Raw genomic sequence first — 24197 nt, forward strand, 5'->3', positions numbered from 1 at the left:
ATCACTTACTGTACAACGTCTGCTCTCACTGGGATGCTGACACAAAGGGCTAAAAAAACAGGCGTCTTTTCGTGTCTTTCTGGCCATCTGCGGGTCTAAGTTGGATGTCAAAGTTGGACCAACTTGTGGGTTTATGTCCACAACCTTCTACTATCCAGGTGAGAGACATGATTTATCATCTAGAATTAACTTTCACCAACTCAGAGGCCATGCAGCAGCTCAATATGCCAATATAGCAGCATAAGCTAGTTCGCACTCTGGGATCACTGCTATAGTTTGTGTTAGCGCTTATAATAACAATATTGTCTATACTTGGTTTATAATAGCTTGTTTTATAATAAGAATATTGTGTATACTTGGTTTATAATAGCAATATTGTCATGTTCAGGTCACCACATGTAAGTTGAGTATGTTTTTGGATGGCTATTTATTTGGTTGTTTGGTAAAAAGAAGTCATCGTGTCTTCATTATAAGTGGACTTATGTCCATGTTTGTGTTTCCAGTGCATTACAAACATCTTCTTGTCTCTCATAAGGACTGAGAATTCCCTTCAGTAGTGTTGGTCAACTACTTTGTTAGCACCAGCACATGTCTGGAAGATGGTTGTAAGTACACCTCTGCACAACGTGCTATTAACATGAAAGAAAAGAAATATGATCAACTTCCAGCAAAGAATCATTTTAATAAAATTGTAACATTTAAAGTGCATCAATTAGTCTGAAATAAACAAATGATGTGTTGAACTACATTTGTTGACTGACTGCAGACTTTTGATGGAGACAAAAGAAATGAGATGAAAAATAATGAATAGGAAAATGATGATTAAGTCATCTCCACTCTGGTCACATGACTTAGATCAATCAAGTCTTACCAAGTCCGTCCCTCACAAGTCCAGCAAGAGAAGGTCTGACTTGGTTCTTCCTGACAAGTCATGTGTGTTGTGTGAGGACCATGAGAGTCCTGTTCAGAAGACAAGTCATGTGTGTGTGAGGACCATGAGAGTCCTGTTCAGAAGACAAGTCATGTGTGTGTGAGGACCATGAGAGTCCTGTTCAGAAGACAAGTCATGTGTGTGTGAGGACCCGGAGAGTCCTGTTCAGAAGACAAGTCATGTGTGTGTGAGGACCATGAGAGTCCTGTTCAGAAGACAAGTCATGTGTGTGTGAGGACCATGAGAGTCCTGTTCAGAAGACAAGTCATGTGTGTGTGAGGACCATGAGAGTCCTGTTCAGAAGACAAGTCATGTGTGTGTGAGGACCATGAGAGTCCTGTTCAGAAGACAAGTCATGTGTGTGTGAGGACCATGAAAGTCCTGTTCAGAAGACAAGTCATGTGTGTGTGAGGACCATGAGAGTCCTGTTCAGAAGACAAGTCATGTGTGTGTGAGGACCATGAGAGTCCTGTTCAGAAGACAAGTCATGTGTGTGTGAGGACCATGAGAGTCCTGTTCAGAAGAATGAAGAAGGAAACACAAATGCAGCCTTCTTTTCCTAAAGAGGTTTTGAGCAAAGATGGAGAAAAACAAACAAACAAACAAACAAACAAACAGATCTTCTGGAAGCTTCTAAATCTTCCAGAAGATCTTCTTCCTGTAGAGCAGATATGAGATGAGGAGCCAGCAAGAAACTGCCAGCAGGTTCTGTGAGAGATGCTCAGCATGAGACTGAGTGTTGATCATCTGCCAGCGGAAGGGGAAGTAGTCCTCCAACACCTCATGGCCCACGTAGACCAGGATGGAGTTCATGCCTGGACCATGTCAACAACAACAACAACAACAAAGTAGACAATCAACAACAACTGACGAGTAAACAACAACTGAATAGTAAACAATCAACAACAACTGAATAGTAAACAATCGACAATAACAACTGAAGAGTAAACAATCAACAACAACAATTCAAGAGTAAACAATCAACAACAACTGAATAGTAAACGAACAACAGCTCACGAGTAAACAATCAACAACAATTGAAGAGTAAACAATAAACAACTCAAGAGTAAACAATCAACAACAACTTTAAAGTAAACAATCAACATTAACAACTGAAGAGTAAACACTCAACAACTGAAGAGTAAACAACAACTGAATAGTAAACAATAAACAACAACTCAAGAGTAAACAATCAACAACAACTCTAAAGTAAAAAATTTACAATAACAACTGAAGAGTAAACAATCAACAACAACTTTAAAGTAAACAATCAACATTAACAACTGAAGAGTAAACAATCAACAACAACTGAAGAGTAAACAACTGAATAGTAAACAATAAACAACTCAAGAGTAAACAAACAACAACAACTACTCAGTAAACAATCGACAAGAACAACTGAAGAGTAAACAATCAACAACAATTCAAGAGTAAACAATCAACAACAACTGAATAGTAAACAATAAACAACAACTGAATAGTAAACAATCAGCAAATAAAGATTAAACAATCAACAACAACTGAATAGTAAACAATAAACAACTGATGAGTAAACAATCAACTCAAGAGTAATCAACAACAACTGAAGAGTAAACAATAATCAACAGCCTGAATGATATACAACAACTAAAGAGTAAACAGCCTGAATGATAAACAACTGAAGAGTAAACAATAATCAACAACTGAATGATATACAAAAACTGAATTGTAAACAGCCTGAATGATAAACAATTTAATTAAATGTGTATAAACTACAGTATTTATGTACAACTAGATGTATATGTGTATAAACTACAGTATTTATGTGCAACTAGAAGTGTATGTGTATAAACTAGTGTTTATGTACAACTAGATGTATGTGTGTATAAACTACAGTATTTATGTACAACTAGAAGTGTATGTGTATAAACTAGTGTTTATGTACAACTAGATGTATGTGTGTATAAACTACAGTGTTTATGTACAACTAAATGTATGTGTGTATAAACTACAGTATTTATGTACGACTAGATGTGTGTGTATAAACTACAGTATTTATGTACAACTAGATGTATGTGTGTATAAACTACAGTATTATGTACAACTAGAAGTGTATGTGTATACACTACAGTATTTATGTACAACTAGATGTATGTGTGTATAAACTACAGTTTTTAGGTACAACTAGATGTATGTGTGTATAAACTACAGTATTTATGTACAACTAGATGTATGTGTATAAACTACAGTATTTATGTACAACTAGATGTATATGTGTATAAACTACAGTATTCATGTACAACTAGATGTATGTGTGTATAAACTACAGTATTTATGTACAACTAGATGTATGTGTGTATAAACTACAGTATTTATGTACAACTAGATGTATGTGTGTATAAACTACAGTGTATATGTACAACTAGATGTATATGTGTATAAACTACAGTATTTATGTACAACTAGATGTATATGTGTATAAACTACAGTATTTATGTACAACTAGATGTATGTGTATAAACTACAGTATTTATGTACAACTAGATGTATGTGTGTATAAACTACAGCATTTATGTACAACTAGATGTATGTGTGTATAAACTACAATATTTATGTACAACTAGATGTATGTGTGCATAAACTACAGTATTTATGTACAACTAGATGTATGTGTGTATAAACTACAGTATTTATGTACAACTAGATGTATGTGTGTATAAACTACAGTATTTATGTACAACTAGATGTATGTGTATAAACTACAGTATTTATGTACAACTAGATGTATGTGTGTATAAACTACAGTATTTATGTACAACTAGAAGTGTATGTGTATAAACTAGTGTTTATGTACAACTAGATGTATGTGTGTATAAACTACAGTGTTTATGTACAACTAAATGTATGTGTGTATAAACTACAGTATTTATGTACAACTAGATGTGTGTGTATAAACTACAGTATTTATGTACAACTAGATGTATGTGTGTATAAACTACAGTATTATGTACAACTAGAAGTGTATGTGTATACACTACAGTATTTATGTACAACTAGATGTATGTGTGTATAAACTACAGTTTTTAGGTACAACTAGATGTATGTGTGTATAAACTACAGTATTTATGTACAACTAGATGTATGTGTATAAACTACAGTATTTATGTACAACTAGATGTATATGTGTATAAACTACAGTATTCATGTACAACTAGATGTATGTGTGTATAAACTACAGTATTTATGTACAACTAGATGTATGTGTGTATAAACTACAGTATTTATGTACAACTAGATGTATGTGTGTATAAACTACAGTGTATATGTACAACTAGATGTATATGTGTATAAACTACAGTATTTATGTACAACTAGATGTATATGTGTATAAACTACAGTATTTATGTACAACTAGATGTATGTGTATAAACTACAGTATTTATGTACAACTAGATGTATGTGTGTATAAACTACAGCATTTATGTACAACTAGATGTATGTGTGTATAAACTACAATATTTATGTACAACTAGATGTATGTGTGCATAAACTACAGTATTTATGTACAACTAGATGTATGTGTGTATAAACTACAGTATTTATGTACAACTAGATGTATGTGTGTATAAACTACAGTATTTATGTACAACTAGATGTATGTGTATAAACTACAGTATTTATGTACAACTAGATGTATGTGTGTATAAACTACAGTATTTATGTACAACTAGATGTATGTGTGTATAAACTACAGTATTTATGTACAACTAGATGTATGTGTATAAACTACAGTATTTATGTACAACTAGATGTATGTGTATAAACTACAGTATTTATGTACAACTAGATGTATGTGTGTATAAACTACAGTATTTATGTACAACTAGATGTATGTGTGTATAAACTACAATATTTATGTACAACTAGATGTATGTGTGCATAAACTACAGTATTTATGTACGACTAGATGTATGTGTGTATAAACTACAGTATTTATGTACAACTAGATGTATGTGTGTATAAACTACAGTATTTATGTACAACTAGATGTATGTGTATAAACTACAGTATTTATGTACAACTAGATGTATGTGTGTATAAACTACAGTATTTATGTACAACTAGATGTATGTGTGTATAAACTACAGTATTTATGTACAACTAGATGTATGTGTGTATAAACTACAGTATTTATGTACAACTAGATGTATGTGTGTATAAACTACAGTATTTATGTACAACTAGATGTATGTGTGTATAAACTACAGTGTATATGTGTATAAACTACAGTATTTATGTACAAATAGATGTATGTGTATAAACTACAGTATTTATGTACAACTAGATGTATATTTGTATAAACTACAGTATTTATGTACAACTAGATGTATGTGTATAAACTACAGTATTTATGTACAACTAGATGTGTGTATAAACTACAGTGTATATGTACAACTAGATGTATATGTGTATAAACTACAGTATTTATGTACAACTAGATGTATATGTGTATAAACTACAGTATTTATGCACAACTAGATGTATGTGTATAAACTACAGTATTTATGTACAACTAGATGTATGTGTGTATAAACTACAGTATTTATGTACAACTAGATGTATGTGTGTATAAACTACAGTATTTATGTACAACTAGATGTATGTGTGCATAAACTACATTATTTATGTACAACTAGATGTATGTGTATATACTAGAGTATTTATGTACAACTAGATGTATATGTGTATAAACTACAGTATTTATGTACAACTAGATGTATGTGTATAAACTACAGTTTTTATGTACAACTAGATGTGTGTATAAACTACAGTATTTATGTACAACTAGATGTATGTGTGTATAAACTACAATATTTATGTACAACTAGATGTATGTGTGCATAAACTACAGTATTTATGTACAACTAGATGTATGTGTGTATAAACTACAGTATTTATGTACAACTAGATGTATGTGTGTATAAACTACAGTATTTATGTACAACTAGATGTATGTGTATAAACTACAGTATTTATGTACAACTAGATGTATGTGTGTATAAACTACAGTATTTATGTACAACTAGATGTATGTGTGTATAAACTACAGTATTTATGTACAACTAGATGTATGTGTGTATAAACTACAGTATTTATGTACAACTAGATGTATGTGTGTATAAACTACAGTGCATATGTGTATAAACTACAGTATTTATGTACAACTAGATGTATGTGTGTATAAACTACAGTATTTATGTACAACTAGATGTATGTGTGTATAAACTACAGTATTTATGTACAACTAGATGTATGTGTATAAATTACAGTATTTATGTACAACTAGATGTATGTGTGTATAAACTACAGTATTTATGTACAACTAGATGTATGTGTGTATAAACTACAGTATTTATGTACAACTAGATGTATGTGTGTATAAACTACAGTATTTATGTACAACTAGATGTATGTGTGTATAAACTACAGTTTTTATGTACAACTAGATGTATGTGTGTATAAACTACAGTATTTATGTACAACTAGATGTATGTGTGTATAAACTACAGTATTTATGTACAACTAGATGTATGTGTGTATAAACTACAATATTTATGTACAACTAGATGTATGTGTGCATAAACTACAGTATTTATGTACAACTAGATGTATGTGTGTATAAACTACAGTATTTATGTACAACTAGATGTATGTGTGTATAAACTACAGTATTTATGTACAACTAGATGTATGTGTATAAACTACAGTATTTATGTACAACTAGATGTATGTGTGTATAAACTACAGTATTTATGTACAACTAGATGTATGTGTGTATAAACTACAGTATTTATGTAACACTAGATGTATGTGTGTATAAACTACAGTATTTATGTACAACTAGATGTATGTGTGTATAAACTACAGTATTTATGTACAACTAAATGTATGTGTGTATAAACTACAGTGTATATGTGTATAAACTACAGTATTTATGTACAACTAGATGTATGTGTGTATAAACTACAGTATTTATGTACAACTAGATGTATGTGTGTATAAACTACAGTATTTATGTACAACTAGATGTATGTGTATAAACTACAGTATTTATGTACAACTAGATGTATGTGTGTATAAACTACAGTATTTATGTACAACTAGATGTATGTGTGTATAAACTACAGTATTTATGTACAACTAGATGTGTGTATAAACTACAGTATTTATGTACAACTAGATGTATGTGTGTATAAACTACAGTGTATATGTGTATAAACTACAGTATTTATGTACAAATAGATGTATGTGTGTATAAACTACAGTATTTATGTACAACTAGATGTATATTTGTATAAACTACAGTATTTATGTACAACTAGATGTATGTGTATAAACTACAGTATTTATGTACAACTAGATGTGTGTATAAACTACAGTATTTATGTACAACTAGATGTATGTGTGTATAAACTACAGTATTTATGTACAACTAGATGTTTGTGTGTATAAACTACAGTATTTATGTACAACTAGATGTATGTGTATAAACTACAGTATTTATGTACAACTAGATGTATGTGTGTATAAACTACAGTATTTATGTACAACTAGATGTATGTGTGTATAAACTACAGTATTTATGTACAACTAGATGTATGTGTGTATAAACTACAGTATTTATGTACAACTAGATGTATGTGTGTATAAACTACAGTATTTATGTACAACTAGATGTATGTGTATAAACTACAGTATTTATGTACAACTAGATGTATGTGTGTATAAACTACAGTATTTATGTACAACTAGATTTATGTTTGTATAAACTACAGTATTTATGTACAACTAGATGTATGTGTGTATAAACTACAGTATTTATGTACAACTAGATGTATGTGTGTATAAACTACAGTGTATATGTGTATAAACTACAGTATTTATGTACAAATAGATGTATGTGTGTATAAACTACAGTATTTATGTACAACTAGATGTATATTTGTATAAACTACAGTATTTATGTACAACTAGATGTATGTGTATAAACTACAGTATTTATGTACAACTAGATGTGTGTATAAACTACAGTGTATATGTACAACTAGATGTATATGTGTATAAACTACAGTATTTATGTACAACTAGATGTATATGTGTATAAACTACAGTATTTATGTACAACTAGATGTATGTGTATAAACTACAGTATTTATGTACAACTAGATGTATGTGTGTATAAACTACAGTATTTATGTACAACTAGATGTATGTGTGCATAAACTACATTATTTATGTACAACTAGATGTATGTGTATATACTACAGTATTTATGTACAACTAGATGTATGTGTATAAACTACAGTATTTATGTAAAACTAGATGTATGTGTATAAACTACAGTTTTTATGTACAACTATATGTATGTGTGTATAAACTACAGTATTTATGTACAACTAGATGTATGTGTGTATAAACTACAGTATTTATGTACAACTAGATGTATGTGTGTATAAACTACAGTATTTATGTACAACTAGATGTATGTGTGTATAAACTACAGTGCATATGTGTATAAACTACAGTATTTATGTACAAATAGATGTATGTGTGTATAAACTACAGTATTTATGTACAACTAGATGTATGTGTGTATAAACTACAGTGTATATGTGTATAAACTACAGTATTTATGTACAAATAGATGTATGTGTGTATAAACTACAGTATTTATGTACAACTAGATGTATATTTGTATAAACTACAGTATTTATGTACAACTAGATGTATGTGTATAAACTACAGTATTTATGTACAACTAGATGTGTGTATAAACTACAGTGTATATGTACAACTAGATGTATATGTGTATAAACTACAGTATTTATGTACAACTAGATGTATATGTGTATAAACTACAGTATTTATGTACAACTAGATGTATGTGTATAAACTACAGTATTTATGTACAACTAGATGTATGTGTGTATAAACTACAGTATTTATGTACAACTAGATGTATGTGTGTATAAACTACAGTATTTATGTACAACTAGATGTATGTGTGCATAAACTACATTATTTATGTACAACTAGATGTATGTGTATATACTACAGTATTTATGTACAACTAGATGTATGTGTATAAACTACAGTATTTATGTACAACTAGATGTATGTGTATAAACTACAGTTTTTATGTACAACTATATGTATGTGTGTATAAACTACAGTATTTATGTACAACTAGATGTATGTGTGTATAAACTACAGTATTTATGTACAACTAGATGTATGTGTGTATAAACTACAGTATTTATGTACAACTAGATGTATGTGTGTATAAACTACAGTGCATATGTGTATAAACTACAGTATTTATGTACAAATAGATGTATGTGTGTATAAACTACAGTATTTATGTACAACTAGAAGTGTATGTGTATAAACTACAGTATTTCTGTACAACTAGATGTATGTGTGTATAAACTACAGTATTTATGTACAACTAGAAGTGTATGTGTAAACTACAGTATTTATGTACAACTAGATGTATGTGTGTATAAACTACAGTATTTATGTACAACTAGATGTATGTGTGTATAAACTACAGTGTATATGTACAAATAGATGTGTGTGTATAAACTACAGTATTTATGTACAACTAGATGTATATTTGTATAAACTACAGTATTTATGTACAACAAGATGTATGTGTATAAATTACAGTATTTATGTACAACTAAATGTGTGTATAAACTACAGTGTATATGTACAACTAGATGTATATGTGTATAAACTACAGTATTTATGTACAACTAGATGTATGTGTGTATAAACTACAATATTTATGTACAACTAGATGTATGTGTGCATAAACTACAGTATTTATGTACAACTAGATGTATGTGTGTATAAACTACAGTATTTATGTACAACTAGATGTATGTGTGTATAAACTACAGTATTTATGTACAACTAGATGTATGTGTATAAACTACAGTATTTATGTACAACTAGATGTATGTGTGTATAAACTACAGTATTTATGTACAACTAGATGTATGTGTGTATAAACTACAGTATTTATGTACAACTAGATGTATGTGTGTATAAACTACAGTATTTATGTACAACTAGATGTATGTGTGTATAAACTACAGTGTATATGTGTATAAACTACAGTATTTATGTACAACTAGATGTATGTGTGTATAAACTACAGTATTTATGTACAACTAGATGTATGTGTGTATAAACTACAGTATTTATGTACAACTAGATGTATGTGTATAAATTACAGTATTTATGTACAACTAGATGTATGTGTGTATAAACTACAGTATTTATGTACAACTAGATGTATGTGTGTATAAACTACAGTATTTATGTACAACTAGATGTATGTGTGTATAAACTACAGTATTTATGTACAACTAGATGTATGTGTGTATAAACTACAGTTTTTATGTACAACTAGATGTATGTGTGTATAAACTACAGTATTTATGTACAACTAGATGTATGTGTGTATAAACTACAGTATTTATGTACAACTAGATGTATGTGTGTATAAACTACAATATTTATGTACAACTAGATGTATGTGTGCATAAACTACAGTATTTATGTACAACTAGATGTATGTGTGTATAAACTACAGTATTTATGTACAACTAGATGTATGTGTGTATAAACTACAGTATTTATGTACAACTAGATGTATGTGTATAAACTACAGTATTTATGTACAACTAGATGTATGTGTGTATAAACTACAGTATTTATGTACAACTAGATGTATGTGTGTATAAACTACAGTATTTATGTAACACTAGATGTATGTGTGTATAAACTACAGTATTTATGTACAACTAGATGTATGTGTGTATAAACTACAGTATTTATGTACAACTAAATGTATGTGTGTATAAACTACAGTGTATATGTGTATAAACTACAGTATTTATGTACAACTAGATGTATGTGTGTATAAACTACAGTATTTATGTACAACTAGATGTATGTGTGTATAAACTACAGTATTTATGTACAACTAGATGTATGTGTATAAACTACAGTATTTATGTACAACTAGATGTATGTGTGTATAAACTACAGTATTTATGTACAACTAGATGTATGTGTGTATAAACTACAGTATTTATGTACAACTAGATGTGTGTATAAACTACAGTATTTATGTACAACTAGATGTATGTGTGTATAAACTACAGTGTATATGTGTATAAACTACAGTATTTATGTACAAATAGATGTATGTGTGTATAAACTACAGTATTTATGTACAACTAGATGTATATTTGTATAAACTACAGTATTTATGTACAACTAGATGTATGTGTATAAACTACAGTATTTATGTACAACTAGATGTGTGTATAAACTACAGTATTTATGTACAACTAGATGTATGTGTGTATAAACTACAGTATTTATGTACAACTAGATGTTTGTGTGTATAAACTACAGTATTTATGTACAACTAGATGTATGTGTATAAACTACAGTATTTATGTACAACTAGATGTATGTGTGTATAAACTACAGTATTTATGTACAACTAGATGTATGTGTGTATAAACTACAGTATTTATGTACAACTAGATGTATGTGTGTATAAACTACAGTATTTATGTACAACTAGATGTATGTGTGTATAAACTACAGTATTTATGTACAACTAGATGTATGTGTATAAACTACAGTATTTATGTACAACTAGATGTATGTGTGTATAAACTACGGTATTTATGTACAACTAGATTTATGTTTGTATAAACTACAGTATTTATGTACAACTAGATGTATGTGTGTATAAACTACAGTATTTATGTACAACTAGATGTATGTGTGTATAAACTACAGTGTATATGTGTATAAACTACAGTATTTATGTACAAATAGATGTATGTGTGTATAAACTACAGTATTTATGTACAACTAGATGTATATTTGTATAAACTACAGTATTTATGTACAACTAGATGTATGTGTATAAACTACAGTATTTATGTACAACTAGATGTGTGTATAAACTACAGTGTATATGTACAACTAGATGTATATGTGTATAAACTACAGTATTTATGTACAACTAGATGTATGTGTGTATAAACTACAGTATTTATGTACAACTAGATGTATGTGTGTATAAACTACAGTATTTATGTACAACTAGATGTATGTGTGTATAAACTACAGTATTTATGTACAACTAGATGTATGTGTGTATAAACTACAGTATTTATGTACAACTAGATGTATGTGTGTATAAACTACAGTATTTATGTACAACTAGATGTATGTGTGTATAAACTACAGTGCATATGTGTATAAACTACAGTATTTATGTACAAATAGATGTATGTGTGTATAAACTACAGTATTTATGTACAACTAGATGTATGTGTGTATAAACTACAGTGTATATGTGTATAAACTACAGTATTTATGTACAAATAGATGTATGTGTGTATAAACTACAGTATTTATGTACAACTAGATGTATATTTGTATAAACTACAGTATTTATGTACAACTAGATGTATGTGTATAAACTACAGTATTTATGTACAACTAGATGTGTGTATAAACTACAGTGTATATGTACAACTAGATGTATATGTGTATAAACTACAGTATTTATGTACAACTAGATGTATATGTGTATAAACTACAGTATTTATGTACAACTAGATGTATGTGTATAAACTACAGTATTTATGTACAACTAGATGTATGTGTGTATAAACTACAGTATTTATGTACAACTAGATGTATGTGTGTATAAACTACAGTATTTATGTACAACTAGATGTATGTGTGCATAAACTACATTATTTATGTACAACTAGATGTATGTGTATATACTACAGTATTTATGTACAACTAGATGTATGTGTATAAACTACAGTATTTATGTACAACTAGATGTATGTGTATAAACTACAGTTTTTATGTACAACTATATGTATGTGTGTATAAACTACAGTATTTATGTACAACTAGATGTATGTGTGTATAAACTACAGTATTTATGTACAACTAGATGTATGTGTGTATAAACTACAGTATTTATGTACAACTAGATGTATGTGTGTATAAACTACAGTGCATATGTGTATAAACTACAGTATTTATGTACAAATAGATGTATGTGTGTATAAACTACAGTATTTATGTACAACTAGATGTATGTGTGTATAAACTACAGTATTTATGTACAACTAGAAGTGTATGTGTATAAACTACAGTATTTCTGTACAACTAGATGTATGTGTGTATAAACTACAGTATTTATGTACAACTAGAAGTGTATGTGTAAACTACAGTATTTATGTACAACTAGATGTATGTGTGTATAAACTACAGTATTTATGTACAACTAGATGTATGTGTGTATAAACTACAGTGTATATGTACAACTAGATGTATATGTGTATAAACTACAGTATTTATGTACAACTAGATGTATGTGTGTATAAACTACAGTATTTATGTACAACTAGATGTATGTGTGTATAAACTCCAGTGTTTATGTACAACTAGATGTATGTGTGTATAAACTCCAGTGTTTATGTACAACTAGATGTATGTGTGTATAAACTACAATATTTATGTACAACTAGATGTATGTGTGTATAAACTACAGTATTTATGTACAACTAGATGTATGTGTGTATAAACTACAGTATTTATGTACAACTAGATGAATGTGTGTATAAACTACAGTATTTATGTACAACTAGATGTATGTGTGTATAAACTACAGTATTTATGTACAACTAGATGCATGTGTGTATAAACTACAGTGTATATGTGTATAAACTACAGTATTTATGTACAAATAGATGTGTGTGTATAAACTACAGTATTTATGTACAACTAGATGTATATTTGTATAAACTACAGTATTTATGTACAACAAGATGTATGTGTATAAATTACAGTATTTATGTACAACTAAATGTGTGTATAAACTACAGTGTATATGTACAACTAGATGTATATGTGTATAAACTACAGTATTTATGTACAACTAGATGTATGTGTGTATAAACTACAATATTTATGTACAACTAGATGTATGTGTGCATAAACTACAGTATTTATGTACAACTAGATGTATGTGTGTATAAACTACAGTATTTATGTACAACTAGATGTATGTGTGTATAAACTACAGTATTTATGTACAACTAGATGTATGTGTATAAACTACAGTATTTATGTACAACTAGATGTATGTGTGTATAAACTACAGTATTTATGTACAACTAGATGTATGTGTGTATAAACTACAGTATTTATGTACAACTAGATGTATGTGTGTATAAACTACAGTATTTATGTACAACTAGATGTATGTGTGTATAAACTACAGTGTATATGTGTATAAACTACAGTATTTATGTACAACTAGATGTATGTGTGTATAAACTACAGTATTTATGTACAACTAGATGTATGTGTGTATAAACTACAGTATTTATGTACAACTAGATGTATGTGTATAAATTACAGTATTTATGTACAACTAGATGTATGTGTGTATAAACTACAGTATTTATGTACAACTAGATGTATGTGTGTATAAACTACAGTATTTATGTACAACTAGATGTATGTGTGTATAAACTACAGTATTTATGTACAACTAGATGTATGTGTGTATAAACTACAGTTTTTATGTACAACTAGATGTATGTGTGTATAAACTACAGTATTTATGTACAACTAGATGTATGTGTGTATAAACTACAGTATTTATGTACAACTAGATGTATGTGTGTATAAACTACAATATTTATGTACAACTAGATGTATGTGTGCATAAACTACAGTATTTATGTACAACTAGATGTATGTGTGTATAAACTACAGTATTTATGTACAACTAGATGTATGTGTGTATAAACTACAGTATTTATGTACAACTAGATGTATGTGTATAAACTACAGTATTTATGTACAACTAGATGTATGTGTGTATAAACTACAGTATTTATGTACAACTAGATGTATGTGTGTATAAACTACAGTATTTATGTAACACTAGATGTATGTGTGTATAAACTACAGTATTTATGTACAACTAGATGTATGTGTGTATAAACTACAGTATTTATGTACAACTAAATGTATGTGTGTATAAACTACAGTGTATATGTGTATAAACTACAGTATTTATGTACAACTAGATGTATGTGTGTATAAACTACAGTATTTATGTACAACTAGATGTATGTGTGTATAAACTACAGTATTTATGTACAACTAGATGTATGTGTATAAACTACAGTATTTATGTACAACTAGATGTATGTGTGTATTAACTACAGTATTTATGTACAACTAGATGTATGTGTGTATAAACTACAGTATTTATGTACAACTAGATGTGTGTATAAACTACAGTATTTATGTACAACTAGATGTATGTGTGTATAAACTACAGTGTATATGTGTATAAACTACAGTATTTATGTACAAATAGATGTATGTGTGTATAAACTACAGTATTTATGTACAACTAGATGTATATTTGTATAAACTACAGTATTTATGTACAACTAGATGTATGTGTATAAACTACAGTATTTATGTACAACTAGATGTGTGTATAAACTACAGTATTTATGTACAACTAGATGTATGTGTGTATAAACTACAGTATTTATGTACAACTAGATGTTTGTGTGTATAAACTACAGTATTTATGTACAACTAGATGTATGTGTATAAACTACAGTATTTATGTACAACTAGATGTATGTGTGTATAAACTACAGTATTTATGTACAACTAGATGTATGTGTGTATAAACTACAGTATTTATGTACAACTAGATGTATGTGTGTATAAACTACAGTATTTATGTACAACTAGATGTATGTGTGTATAAACTACAGTATTTATGTACAACTAGATGTATGTGTATAAACTACAGTATTTATGTACAACTAGATGTATGTGTGTATAAACTACGGTATTTATGTACAACTAGATTTATGTTTGTATAAACTACAGTATTTATGTACAACTAGATGTATGTGTGTATAAACTACAGTATTTATGTACAACTAGATGTATGTGTGTATAAACTACAGTGTATATGTGTATAAACTACAGTATTTATGTACAAATAGATGTATGTGTGTATAAACTACAGTATTTATGTACAACTAGATGTATATTTGTATAAACTACAGTATTTATGTACAACTAGATGTATGTGTATAAACTACAGTATTTATGTACAACTAGATGTGTGTATAAACTACAGTGTATATGTACAACTAGATGTATATGTGTATAAACTACAGTATTTATGTACAACTAGATGTATATGTGTATAAACTACAGTATTTATGTACAACTAGATGTATGTGTATAAACTACAGTATTTATGTACAACTAGATGTATGTGTGTATAAACTACAGTATTTATGTACAACTAGATGTATGTGTGCATAAACTACATTATTTATGTACAACTAGATGTATGTGTATATACTACAGTATTTATGTACAACTAGATGTATGTGTATAAACTACAGTATTTATGTAAAACTAGATGTATGTGTATAAACTACAGTTTTTATGTACAACTATATGTATGTGTGTATAAACTACAGTATTTATGTACAACTAGATGTATGTGTGTATAAACTACAGTATTTATGTACAACTAGATGTATGTGTGTATAAACTACAGTATTTATGTACAACTAGATGTATGTGTGTATAAACTACAGTGCATATGTGTATAAACTACAGTATTTATGTACAAATAGATGTATGTGTGTATAAACTACAGTATTTATGTACAACTAGATGTATGTGTGTATAAACTACAGTGTATATGTGTATAAACTACAGTATTTATGTACAAATAGATGTATGTGTGTATAAACTACAGTATTTATGTACAACTAGATGTATATTTGTATAAACTACAGTATTTATGTACAACTAGATGTATGTGTATAAACTACAGTATTTATGTACAACTAGATGTGTGTATAAACTACAGTGTATATGTACAACTAGATGTATATGTGTATAAACTACAGTATTTATGTACAACTAGATGTATATGTGTATAAACTACAGTATTTATGTACAACTAGATGTATGTGTATAAACTACAGTATTTATGTACAACTAGATGTATGTGTGTATAAACTACAGTATTTATGTACAACTAGATGTATGTGTGTATAAACTACAGTATTTATGTACAACTAGATGTATGTGTGCATAAACTACATTATTTATGTACAACTAGATGTATGTGTATATACTACAGTATTTATGTACAACTAGATGTATGTGTATAAACTACAGTATTTATGTACAACTAGATGTATGTGTATAAACTACAGTTTTTATGTACAACTATATGTATGTGTGTATAAACTACAGTATTTATGTACAACTAGATGTATGTGTGTATAAACTACAGTATTTATGTACAACTAGATGTATGTGTGTATAAACTACAGTATTTATGTACAACTAGATGTATGTGTGTATAAACTACAGTGCATATGTGTATAAACTACAGTATTTATGTACAAATAGATGTATGTGTGTATAAACTACAGTATTTATGTACAACTAGATGTATGTGTGTATAAACTACAGTATTTATGTACAACTAGAAGTGTATGTGTATAAACTACAGTATTTCTGTACAACTAGATGTATGTGTGTATAAACTACAGTATTTATGTACAACTAGAAGTGTATGTGTAAACTACAGTATTTATGTACAACTAGATGTATGTGTGTATAAACTACAGTATTTATGTACAACTAGATGTATGTGTGTATAAACTACAGTGTATATGTACAACTAGATGTATATGTGTATAAACTACAGTATTTATGTACAACTAGATGTATGTGTGTATAAACTACAGTATTTATGTACAACTAGATGTATGTGTGTATAAACTCCAGTGTTTATGTACAACTAGATGTATGTGTGTATAAACTCCAGTGTTTATGTACAACTAGATGTATGTGTGTATAAACTACAATATTTATGTACAACTAGATGTATGTGTGTATAAACTACAGTATTTATGTACAACTAGATGTATGTGTGTATAAACTACAGTATTTATGTACAACTAGATGAATGTGTGTATAAACTACAGTATTTATGTACAACTAGATGTATGTGTGTATAAACTACAGTATTTATGTACAACTAGATGCATGTGTGTATAAACTACAGTGTATATGTGTATAAACTACAGTATTTATGTACAAATAGATGTGTGTGTATAAACTACAGTATTTATGTACAACTAGATGTATATTTGTATAAACTACAGTATTTATGTACAACAAGATGTATGTGTATAAACTACAGTATTTATGTACAACTAAATGTGTGTATAAACTACAGTGTATATGTACAACTAGATGTATATGTGTATAAACTACAGTATTTATGTACAACTAGATGTATGTGTATAAACTACAGTAGTTTTTATGTACAACTAGATGTATGTGTGTGTGTATAAACTACAGTATTTATGTACAACTAGATGTATGTGTGTATAAACTACAGTATTTATGTACAACTAGATGTATGTGTGTATAAACTACAGTATTTATGTACAACTAGATGTATGTGTGTATAAACTACAGTATTTATGTACAACTAGATGTATGTGTGTATAAACTACAGTATTTATGTACAACTAGATGTATGTGTGTATAAACTACAGTGTATATGTGTATAAACTACAGTATTTATGTACAAATAGATGTATGTGTGTATAAACTACAGTATTTATGTACAACTAGATGTATGTGTGTATAAACTACAGTATTTATGTACAACTAGAAGTGTATGTGTATAAACTACAGTATTTATGTACAACTAGATGTATGTGTGTATAAACTACAGTATTTATGTACAACTAGAAGTGTATGTGTAAACTACAGTATTTATGTACAACTAGATGTATGTGTGTATAAACTACAGTATTTATGTACAACTAGATGTATGTGTGTATAAACTACAGTGTTTATGTACAACTAGATGTGTGTGTATAAACTACAGTGTATATGTACAACTAGATGTATATGTGTATAAACTATAGTATTTATGTACAACTAGATGTATGTGTGTATAAACTACAGTATTTATGTACAACTAGATGTATGTGTGTATAAACTCCAGTGTTTATGTACAACTAGATGTATGTGTGTATAAACTACAATATTTATGTACAACTAGATGTATGTGTGTATAAACTACAGTATTTATGTACAACTAGATGTATGTGTGTATAAACTACAGTATTTATGTACAACTAGATGTATGTGTGTATAAACTACAGTATTTATGTACAACTAGATGTATGTGTGTATAAACTACAATATTTATGTACAACTAGATGTATATGTGTATAAACTACAGTATTTATGTACAAATAGATGTATGTGTGTATAAACTACAGTATTTATGTACAACTAGATGTATATTTGTATAAACTACAGTATTTATGTACAACTAGATGTATGTGTATAAACTACAGTATTTATGTACAACTAGATGTGTGTATAAACTACAGTATTTATGTACAACTAGATGTATGTGTGTATAAACTACAGTATTTATGTACAACTAGATGTATGTGTGTATAAACTACAGTATTTATGTAGAACTAGATGTATGTGTGTATAAACTACAGTGTATATGTGTATAAACTACAGTATTTATGTACAACTAGATGTATGTGTGTATAAACTACAGTATTTATGTACAACTAGATGTATGTGTGTATAAACTACAGTATTTATGTACAACTAGATGTATGTGTGTATAAACTACAGTATTTATGTACAACTAAATGTATGTGTGTATAAACTACAGTATTTATGTACAACTAGATGTATGTGTGTATAAACTACAGTATTTATGTACAACTAAATGTATGTGTGTATAAACTACAGTGTATATGTGTATAAACTACAGTATTTATGTACAACTAGATGTATGTGTGTATAAACTACAGTATTTATGTACAACTAGATGTATGTGTGTATAAACTACAGTATTTATGTACAACTAGATGTATGTGTATAAACTACAGTATTTATGTACAACTAGATGTATGTGTGTATAAACTACAGTATTTATGTACAACTAGATGTATGTGTGTATAAACTACAGTATTTATGTACAACTAGATGTGTGTATAAACTACAGTATGTATGTACAACTAGATGTATGTGTGTATAAACTACAGTGTATATGTGTATAAACTACAGTATTTATGTACAAATAGATGTATGTGTGTATAAACTACAGTATTTATGTACAACTAGATGTATATTTGTATAAACTACAGTATTTATGTACAACTAGATGTATGTGTATAAACTACAGTATTTATGTACAACTAGATGTGTGTATAAACTACAGTATTTATGTACAACTAGATGTATGTGTGTATAAACTACAGTATTTATGTACAACTAGATGTTTGTGTGTATAAACTACAGTATTTATGTACAACTAGATGTATGTGTATAAACTACAGTATTTATGTACAACTAGATGTATGTGTGTATAAACTACAGTATTTATGTACAACTAGATGTATGTGTGTATAAACTACAGTATTTATGTACAACTAGATGTATGTGTGTATAAACTACAGTATTTATGTACAACTAGATGTATGTGTGTATAAACTACAGTATTTATGTACAACTAGATGTATGTGTATAAACTACAGTATTTATGTACAACTAGATGTATGTGTGTATAAACTACAGTATTTATGTACAACTAGATTTATGTTTGTATAAACTACAGTATTTATGTACAACTAGATGTATGTGTGTATAAACTACAGTATTTATGTACAACTAGATGTATGTGTGTATAAACTACAGTGTATATGTGTATAAACTACAGTATTTATGTACAAATAGATGTATGTGTGTATAAACTACAGTATTTATGTACAACTAGATGTATATTTGTATAAACTACAGTATTTATGTACAACTAGATGTATGTGTATAAACTACAGTATTTATGTACAACTAGATGTGTGTATAAACTACAGTGTATATGTACAACTAGATGTATATGTGTATAAACTACAGTATTTATGTACAACTAGATGTATATGTGTATAAACTACAGTATTTATGTACAACTAGATGTATGTGTATAAACTACAGTATTTATGTACAACTAGATGTATGTGTGTATAAACTACAGTATTTATGTACAACTAGATGTATGTGTGTATAAACTACAGTATTTATGTACAACTAGATGTATGTGTGCATAAACTACATTATTTATGTACAACTAGATGTATGTGTATATACTACAGTATTTATGTACAACTAGATGTATGTGTATAAACTACAGTATTTATGTAAAACTAGATGTATGTGTATAAACTACAGTTTTTATGTACAACTATATGTATGTGTGTATAAACTACAGTATTTATGTACAACTAGATGTATGTGTGTATAAACTACAGTATTTATGTACAACTAGATGTATGTGTGTATAAACTACAGCATTTATGTACAACTAGATGTATGTGTGTATAAACTACAGTGCATATGTGTATAAACTACAGTATTTATGTACAAATAGATGTATGTGTGTATAAACTACAGTATTTATGTACAACTAGATGTATGTGTGTATAAACTACAGTATTTATGTACAACTAGAAGTGTATGTGTATAAACTACAGTATTTATGTACAACTAGATGTATGTGTGTATAAACTACAGTATTTATGTACAACTAGAAGTGTATGTGTAAACTACAGTATTTATGTACAACTAGATGTATGTGTGTATAAACTACAGTATTTATGTACAACTAGATGTATGTGTGTATAAACTACAGTGTATATGTACAACTAGATGTATATGTGTATAAACTACAGTATTTATGTACAACTAGATGTATGTGTGTATAAACTCCAGTATTTATGTACAACTAGATGTATGTGTGTATAAACTCCAGTGTTTATGTACAACTAGATGTATGTGTGTATAAACTCCAGTGTTTATGTACAACTAGATGTATGTGTGTATAAACTACAATATTTATGTACAACTAGATGTATGTGTGTATAAACTACAGTATTTATGTACAACTAGATGTATGTGTGTATAAACTACAGTATTTATGTACAACTAGATGAATGTGTGTATAAACTACAGTATTTATGTACAACTAGATGTATGTGTGTATAAACTACAGTATTTATGTACAACTAGATGCATGTGTGTATAAACTACAGTGTATATGTGTATAAACTACAGTATTTATGTACAAATAGATGTGTGTGTATAAACTACAGTATTTATGTACAACTAGATGTATATTTGTATAAACTACAGTATTTATGTACAACAAGATGTATGTGTATAAACTACAGTATTTATGTACAACTAAATGTGTGTATAAACTACAGTGTATATGTACAACTAGATGTATATGTGTATAAACTACAGTATTTATGTACAACTAGATGTATGTGTATAAACTACAGTAGTTTTTATGTACAACTAGATGTATGTGTGTGTATAAACTACAGTATTTATGTACAACTAGATGTATGTGTGTATAAACTACAGTATTTATGTACAACTAGATGTATGTGTGTATAAACTACAGTATTTATGTACAACTAGATGTATGTGTGTATAAACTACAGTATTTATGTACAACTAGATGTATGTGTGTATAAACTACAGTGTATATGTGTATAAACTACAGTATTTATGTACAAATAGATGTATGTGTGTATAAACTACAGTATTTATGTACAACTAGATGTATGTGTGTATAAACTACAGTATTTATGTACAACTAGAAGTGTATGTGTATAAACTACAGTATTTATGTACAACTAGATGTATGTGTGTATAAACTACAGTATTTATGTACAACTAGAAGTGTATGTGTAAACTACAGTATTTATGTACAACTAGATGTATGTGTGTATAAACTCCAGTGTTTATGTACAACTAGATGTATGTGTGTATAAACTACAGTGTATATGTACAACTAGATGTATATGTGTATAAACTATAGTATTTATGTACAACTAGATGTATGTGTGTATAAACTACAGTATTTATGTACAACTAGATGTATGTGTGTATAAACTCCAGTGTTTATGTACAACTACATGTATGTGTGTATAAACTACAATATTTATGTACAACTAGATGTATGTGTGTATAAACTACAGTATTTATGTACAACTAGATGTATGTGTGTATAAACTACAGTATTTATGTACAACTAGATGTATGTGTGTATAAACTCCAGTGTTTATGTACAACTAGATGTATGTGTGTATAAACTACAATATTTATGTACAACTAGATGTATATGTGTATAAACTACAGTATTTATGTACAAATAGATGTATGTGTGTATAAACTACAGTATTTATGTACAACTAGATGTATATTTGTATAAACTACAGTATTTATGTACAACTAGATGTATGTGTATAAACTACAGTATTTATGTACAACTAGATGTGTGTATAAACTACAGTATTTATGTACAACTAGATGTATGTGTGTATAAACTACAGTATTTATGTACAACTAGATGTATGTGTGTATAAACTACAGTATTTATGTACAACTAGATGTATGTGTATAAACTACAGTATTTATGTACAACTAGATGTATGTGTGTATAAACTACAGTATTTATGTACAACTAGATGTATGTGTGTATAAACTACAGTATTTATGTACAACTAGATGTATGTGTGTATAAACTACAGTATTTATGTACAACTAGATGTATGTGTGTATAAACTACAGTATTTATGTACAACTAGATGTATGTGTATAAACTACAGTATTTATGTACAACTAGATGTATGTGTGTATAAACTACAGTATTTATGTACAACTAGATGTATGTGTGTACAAACTACAGTATTTATGTACAACTAGATGTATGTGTGTATAAACTACAGTATTTATGTACAACTAGATGTATGTGTGTATAAACTACAGTATTTATGTACAACTAGATGTATGTGTGTATAAACTACAGTATTTATGTACAACTAAATGTATGTGTGTATAAACTACAGTGTATATGTGTATAAACTACAGTATTTATGTACAAATAGATGTATGTGTGTATAAACTACAGTATTTATGTACAACTAGATGTATATTTGTATAAACTACAGTATTTATGTACAACTAG

General features: G+C 28.2%; 1 protein-coding gene across 3 annotated transcripts in view; it reads right to left on the minus strand.

Moving 5' to 3' along the window:
• Positions 1-662: 662 nt before the first annotated feature.
• hgsnat (heparan-alpha-glucosaminide N-acetyltransferase) overlaps positions 663-24197 on the minus strand; it is a 74582-nt gene continuing 51047 nt past the window's right edge. For all 3 annotated transcript variants that reach the window (XM_061976906.2, XM_061976907.2, XM_061976908.1), the window contains one exon: positions 663-1746. In XM_061976906.2, coding sequence (XP_061832890.1) covers positions 1565-1746 — 182 coding nt within the window. In that variant the 3' untranslated portion in view covers positions 663-1564. The remainder of the gene's footprint in view (positions 1747-24197) is intronic.

Source organism: Nerophis lumbriciformis, linkage group LG16 (assembly GCF_033978685.3).
Source record: "Nerophis lumbriciformis linkage group LG16, RoL_Nlum_v2.1, whole genome shotgun sequence".
NCBI classification, from domain to species: domain Eukaryota; kingdom Metazoa; phylum Chordata; class Actinopteri; order Syngnathiformes; family Syngnathidae; genus Nerophis; species Nerophis lumbriciformis.